General features: G+C 47.8%; 1 protein-coding gene across 1 annotated transcript; it reads right to left on the bottom strand.

Moving 5' to 3' along the window:
• Nucleotides 1-4,162: 4,162 nt before the first annotated feature.
• Nucleotides 4,163-5,306, bottom strand: LOC149332011 (sulfotransferase 2A1-like). Its single transcript, XM_089555650.1, has one exon. The coding sequence runs from the start codon at nt 5,295-5,297 to the stop codon at nt 4,350-4,352; it is 948 nt and encodes a 315-aa protein (XP_089411776.1). The 5' UTR covers nt 5,298-5,306; the 3' UTR covers nt 4,163-4,349.
• Between the last annotated feature and the right edge of the window lie 2,234 nt (nt 5,307-7,540).

Below are 7,540 nucleotides of genomic sequence, written 5' to 3'. Positions count from 1 at the left end.
GTCGGCAGAGTGGTGACGTCACGCCGAGACCGAGAGCCAACATCCGGACACTAAATTCTACTCACCCGGGCACTTAAACGAGAGCATCCGGGCACTGTACGAGATTTAACGAGACTCTGAGAGGGCCATTCAGAGCAAGAGGTGAGCTTCAGGGCGAGAAGGGCTTTGTGCGGAAAAACTGCTTCCGCGCCATCCCCAAGGATGGCGCTGCGGTCCCACACTCCCGCATGTAAAATACCGGCCGCTGGGCCTTCAGCTCATGAAGCTTCCCCCTTTGGCAGGGAGATGTATACGCGCTCGCGGAGTATTCGAACGCGCTGCATATACTTCTTGTAAGGCGTGCGTCTCGTCGTGTACGCGTACGCTTCTGCAACGTCCTGCATTGCAATGCCGCCACCGTCACAGCTGCTTAAGCGGAGCAATCGAGCCTGATGAAAGGAGAGGTAGGAAGCGTCTTGCGGAAAGCGATCGCTTTGCGAGTGATACGCCACAGCAGAAGACTGCTCGCGCCCATGCCGACAACGCCATGATTATGCGGCCGCTCCCGAAAGCGACAAGGCCGCCACGGTTCGCGGCTGCCTACCTAAGCCCGCAGTACTGCAGGCGATTGCTTCGACGCAACAAGAAGAGTGTGGTGTGGTGTGTTGAACACTAGACCCATTTCAACATTTTTACTAGTACCATGTACAACCAATGTGTTATGCCCGTAAACATTTCATGCTTACTCTACTCTCGGTTACAGAAGAGGCATAGATTTTTTTGATCAGCACCATGCAAACCGCGTGGACATCTACACCGACGGCTCAGTGAACCATAACTGTTCTTCGGGCTCCGTGGTCATTCCTGCAAGAACTACGGAAATCAGAGTTAAGATACCTCACCAGACTTCTTCGACGGGTGCAGAACTCTCCGCTCTTCGTGTCGCCTTTGAACACATCATTCAGCAGCGCACTCAGCAGTGCTCTATTTTTACTGATTTTACAGCTGCCCTCCAAGGCTTACAAGCTGCTCTTCGCCGTGGAGCCCATGCACAACTGGGCGCGGAAATTCGACAACTGCATCACTCTGCCATCAATGCAGGACATGATATTATCTACCAATGGCTACCGGGCCACAGCGGCATAGCAGGCAATCATCGCGCGGATGAGGTCGCGCGAACTGCTCACCAGGACGGCGACTGCCGCGTGGAATTCCGGCCAATTTGCCAATTCACGTTTAAAATCCTTGGACCCAGATCTCAAGCTCCGACTTCCATCCGGCCTACCACGACGTGAAGCAACTTTACTGTGTCGCCTGTGGCTTTGTGTTGCTTTCACCAACCATTACTCTTTCTTAATAGGAATGGCTGATAGCCCTGCATGTGCCATCTGCGGGTATGACGAGACTATATTCGACATTCTTTGTGACTGCCCGGCCTACAGCGCCCAAAGGCAGTCTCTCAGCCGTGCGCTGGAGTGTCTGGATCCACGCCCACTGACGGAAATGAAGATTCTCGGCCACTGGCTACGGCGATCATTGGCGGTGAAGGCCTCCAAAGCAATGCTCCGCTTCTTGAGAACTTCTGACCTGCATGATAGGCTGTGACTTTAACGAACGCTGACTTTCCATGTTACTCCAATTTTCTGTTACTCTCCTTTCTCTTTCATTTTCTTTATCCCCCACCCCCTTCCCCCCGTGTAGGGTAGAAAACCAATTATTCTCCGGTTAACCTCCTTGCTTTTCCTCTAATCCTCCTCCTCCTCCACGCATGAGCAAAAAATGCTTACGCATTAAAACAGCGGCGCGGCGCCATCTATTGGAGCGCAGCTGAAGCGGTTGCTAGGCAACGGCGACTCAAGGTCCATTGGTAGCCGCACCACCACGAGCATACGCGACGAGCCGAGCTGGGCTCCAGTAGTGTTGCTTTCGCAACAAAACTTGAGGGGACACTTAGGCTCCGCCTGAAGTTTATGACGCGATAGCCTTAATGGGCCTCTTCAGCGGCTTGGGGTATTGGCGTATCGCTTCGGAGAGACAGATACTCTTCTTTCATAGTGTTTTTCTTTTTCGCATAACGCTAACCTACCTTCAAGAGTACATTAAAATAACACTAAATATCCTTCCCGCACAAGTACACTTTCTCTGTCGCCTAGTTCTGACTACATAACCATATATGCGGAATGGGCCATTCCTTGCTTTACATTCATATACCGCTGGTAGTCCTCATGCCTCTCCTTGTGAAATGGTGCGGGGGTCAAGCGATGCGCCATTGCGCCATCAAGCGAGTGCTTCAGACACAGCCATTAGTGGGGCTTCTGAGACCCAGGTTACCCTCCTAGTCAACTTCTGGCCACCAATCATACTTCAACTGCCACCTGCAAAGGTGGCCAGGTTGTAACAAAGTCACAAGGAAACGCTACCTAGATGGCAGGTGGGTATCCTGCTTTTTCGCTCACAGTGCCGGCAATACCGATGACGCCAGATTTTCTGGAGGGCGGCGGTCCCGGGAACATTGGCTACTGATTACTCTTCGGAAACTTTAATTAACTTATCCATATTGCTAATGACATTGCCCTCGTTGTCTATTAGAGCTTATATCTAATTTTTACCTACGCCTGGTTTTCTGACCGCTTTAAGGCTACCCCCGTTCTTTAGGGCATGCTTGATTCACTTCATATTAAACTTCCATAGTCGGTCGCCTTGCACTCAATGACTTGCATTGACATCTTTTCAAGCACTATTCTTTCTGTAAGGTTAGAGGCTTTCATGTTTTGGCGTTCCTTAATGAGATCTTTCATGTCCTTAGTGAGCTTACCGGTATCCTGTCTAACCATTCTCCCTCCTACTTCCACTGCGCACTTCGTAACGACAGCTGTGAGGTTATTGTTCATTGCTGCGGCAAGAACCAGAATTTATCCATTTTTACCCTTACTGCTAACTCGTTGATAGTGTACTGGCCTGCTAGTTTCTCTCTGTCCTCTTCAATTTAGGCTAATTCTAGACCTTATCGTCTAAAGGGCGCTACATCCCACTTCTGCGAGGACCTCCGCGTCCTGCACGATTCCAGGTTAAGAGCGGAATACGAAGCCTATTTCATTTTGATCTGTCTCATGGGGCTCTTTCATGTCCATGACCTGTTCACCCTTTTCCGGAAGAAAGCATTCATTATCCGTAAATTATTTCCCTCACCAAACTCTACTAATGGCTCCTTCCTCCTCGTTATAGAGCCCATACGCCATAGCAGCCCAAAGCCTGCTGACCACCGGGCTGCCTGTCAATTCATATAGCAGGTTTTGGGCAAGTACTATAGAAGGGTAGTCACAAACTGTTCTGGTGACGGAGTGCATTTGCGGCTCTGGTAACCGAAGATCAGGCTGCAACCCAGGTTTGGTTATTCAGGTCTATACAAGCGCGGAATTTTTATTTTTTTTACTAGGTGCAGAAATGCACGTCACGGGATTCGAACGGCGGTTCTGTTGCCCGTGAGGCGGATGCTCTACCACTACGCCATCGCTCCTGTTTGACATTGTAAGCCTTATCAAATCATCGCGCCAAGACTCAAGTAATCGATAAGTGCTGAAGCATCCGTATCATGGGCTTAAAGCTACCAGCCGAGAAAGAAAAGGAGAAAAATGCCGTTGCGTTTTCAAGCTATCCATTAAGGATCGGGGAGGGTTAAGGTTACTGGTGCGCAGGATGTAAGCCGCAGCCGCAGAATTATTTTTTAACAGGCTTGCAGTACTATTTTGTGCCATAATGACCCAAAGGCGGTGCCCACTAGATCTACGAAGGTGAGTTCTAGCGCGCGAAATGCAAGCAGTGTGGTCGCCCATTGAGAGAGTCAAGTGGTACAGAGGTTGCAAAGACATCACATCCTTCGAGCAGGGATGGCGCTCCTCTACAAGGCACCGGACTGCTGCAGTTGAGGAATGAAGCCCTGAGATTTTATTTGAATATGATTTGGTCGAAAAATATCAAACTGCCTGCATTTCCAGCAGCAAGAATTACAACATAGGAGTATTTTATTTTTATTCCAATGAGGCTCATGCTTTCACATTTTTTGTATTTATTGTTCTGTTTCACACCATACATTGCAGAATACTGAAAAAAAAATAGAAACCTGGACAACATGGAGGCATGAAAAAGCGAACGATTCTCACGCTATCACATCTCGAACCAGAAGGATTAAAGAAAAACACTAACTGGAACTACAATTCCTAACAAACGTACAATTTTTTTGAACCTGTTTGCTGTCAGACTTACTGTTCTGTTTGAGGCGACATTTCTTTGCATGTTTTGTACAGCAATACATGACCGGGTATGCCGCTTAACTATTAAACGCCGTAAAAAAAGTTAGCTTTGGGCTGATGTTAATGAGGAATGTCCAAGTCTTTCCACAACGTCATGACATCACTTCCTTTCGTCTTTTCTTCTATCCAGGCTTTTGTCTTTTTGATCTGTTCCGGTGTGAAGTGACTTTTCCAGTCCCCCACTTTCCCCTTCCTAACGAAAACTGAGCCTTGGTGCGTTTCAGGCATTGCTGCCCTGAATGTTTGGAAAAATTCAAGACACCTCAGCGACTTCTCCTCTGCAAGGTCCGCCAGGCTTAGTATTTCTTCGTTAGGGCTGTAGTTGAAAATCACTTTCATTTTCTCTATGCTTGCCGACTGCAGAACTCGATCATAAATGCCCCGGTCTTCTCTTAGTGCCTTTCCATGTTCTTCACCAAGAAAATCCGCTATCTTCAGAATCCATAAACCAGTGTCGCTTTTGAGCTGTTCGTATGTGAAAAACAACACATTCGGCTCGTTTCTCATGTTGTACCAAGGCAAGAGATGTTCAAAGAAGCCGCCGCACAGAGTCTTTCCTTCAATGAACATCTCGAGAAATGTCCCAAAGGACACGTCATTGAAGCTTTTGGGAGTGAGACCCAAAAAGAAGTAATAGGAGGAAACGCAGCAGTCGTATGGGTTTCTAGCTACGTAAATGTACTTTGCATGCTTAGAAAAAACCATGTTGCTGAATGGCAGGTGCGTGACCACGGGTCCTTTCCGCTCAAGTCGATTGACAACTTCAGCTCCGGTCAGTTCGATTAGGGGCGAGAACAGCATGTACTCGCCTGGCTTTACTGGAGTGTTATCTCTGGTAAAGATGTTGGAGACAATGTACTGAGTCCACGTAGTTCCACATTTCGGAAATGTAGCTATAATTACGTCACTGACACGTGGTCGATACTCCATTGCTGAACGCACATTGTCTTCGGAGAAGATGCTCATCATGGGAACTCCGCGGATCTTTGTGTAACCGCTGGGGTCCATTGTTGGAGTTACGCCTCCTTCTGTAAATGTTGAGAACGTTCAAGTATGAGCCTCACGCCAGCTCTACCCCCCGCCCCACTCCTTCCTAGATAACAAACAAGCAACACTCTGGCGCAGACTACAGACACACTCTCTCCCCTCACCCCTTACCCTAGCCCACTATCATCCCTCCTTCCCCACTCCGGCACGCGCCCTATGCCCAGAACCCTTCGCTTCTTCCCTCCACATCCTTTCCCTCTGCCTGGCGGACCCTCCCCCGCGGGACCTAGAGAACCTCAAGACCTGGGAGGACTGGGAGACCCTGCTGCGCTCGGAGGACCCGGGGGAGGAATTTTCCCCACATTCGTAAAACTTCTTCACATTCAGTGAGCGCCGCCTTCTAAGAGCAACATACGGTCTTCCTGATCGCGGTAGTTATGTTCTTGTATCACAAGTTGGTACAAAAGTAAGTTTCAGAGGATGGCACGCAAATTATGTGCAACACAAAGAGTAACAAGCAAATTGAATGTGACGTTTCTCCATTGTGCCCTGCATTATATGCCGTGTAATTTCTTAGGATACTGAATTCAGGTTCACAATGAAAGCTTTATTTTGGGCGCCCAGGAAGATTAAGCAATAGCGGGAGGCTGTGGAAGAAATGGTACGTGCACTGAAGTCAGCTTAACAGTGGAATACGATCTCATGTTATGTCACCTTCGTCTACCTTCTGTCACGAATCACTGAGTTTTGTCGCACAGAACGGTCCCCTGTTACTGTTGACATAACTGCAATACCTCTTGGCCTCTATCTAGAAACCAGGTAGGCTATTTACAACCAGATGAGTAAGTTTTGATGACATCACATGGTCACGTGACCTTTGTCGACCAGGCAGTAATTTAAGTGCCACCTGCCACGGTGGGTAGGTTGCTCATAATGCGGTGGTAGGTTGCCACCTGTCCCGGTGGATATGTAGAGATGAATGCAGGAAGTTACAAGACCTCTTTAGGCCAATCAACCTCTACAGTTTGGGGAAGCTGGGGTGATATCACAGGACCACGTGACCTCTGTCGACCAGTGAGCGGTTTTCATTACATCAGACGGCGCAATTTGCTTCCGACGTGAACTGTAATGTTCTGGAACGAAGCGTACAACTATGCAAGCAGGCAGGCACGCACACCGTCAATCATTGAAATAAGCATGGTAGTCTCTAGGTTCCTCCCTTCGTGCGGCCAATTTTATTTTGACTACGATGGTGGAAGTGCAATGGCGCGACTAAGGGAACATAGCTATTTTTTTTCGTATGGTCCCTTTTTAAGCTTGGCTGTCCATTGCAAAACATGTGGATTTACGCCTGTCTCTTCTGATAAAGATATGCTATTTAAACGCAAAAATACTTTCACTCAGAAGGTCACAAACGCATTTAATTTTGAGAAGTGACCGGATATGTTTTTCTTCTTGACTTCACGTTGCTTAAAAACGAATGAATGAATAATATCCATTCTTGTATCGAGGGCACCCTTCTTTGGCGGCTGGGAAGTAGACCAGTACAGAGATTGCAGTGCTCTCAACTTGTGCAAGTAATTTTTTTTGGATGCCAGTGAACTTTATTGAGCAAATGTAGCAGTATATTCGAGATTTGAGCCGCCGCGGTGCATGAGTGGTAAATGGCGCTTGAATTCTGACAAGAAAGACGAGAGTTCGATCCCGGCCACGGCCATCGAATTTAGATGGAGGCAAAATTCTAGACGCCTCTGTACTGTGTGATGTCAGTGCACGGTAAAGAACTTAAGGTGGGCGAAATTTCCGGAGCCCTTCACTACGGCGTCCCTCATAGCCTAAGTCACTTTTTGATGTTAAAGCCCCATAAAATGCGAGATTTTTTCTTCAGTTTATTGTTTCTGAGCCATAACATATCATTGCTGAATCTTAACATTTAGTTAAGACTGAATGTTTCCTACATGTGTTCATTCTCCGTGACTCGTCATAATCACTGATGCTTGCACCTTAAAATTATCGGCTAAGCTTGGCCGTAGACGTTGGGATAAATTACTACAAGTCCAAGCATCAGAAAACACATCAATCAAGTGTACCCCTAAAATTGCAAAGGGAAGGGCGTACAGGTAACTAGCAGCACGACCACATGTTAACATTGTATAGCGTGAGCCACATGTTCATAGTGTGGGGCCACAACAATGATGCGAATCAGTGCGACTAAAGTTTATCGCCGAAACGACACAGTTAGTGGGCGAGTGCAAAGTGAGTGA

The sequence above is a fragment of the Amblyomma mixtum genome, chromosome 8, assembly GCF_055824585.1.
Source record: "Amblyomma mixtum isolate Tamu chromosome 8, ASM5582458v1, whole genome shotgun sequence".
NCBI lineage: Eukaryota > Metazoa > Arthropoda > Arachnida > Ixodida > Ixodidae > Amblyomma > Amblyomma mixtum.
This window is presented reverse-complemented; position numbering and strand designations above follow the sequence as displayed.

What these genes read in the sequence shown, in the direction of transcription:
- LOC149332011 (XM_089555650.1), bottom strand. Translation starts at nt 5,297, where the DNA reads ATGGACCCCAGCGGTTACACAAAGATCCGCGGAGTTCCCATGATGAGC.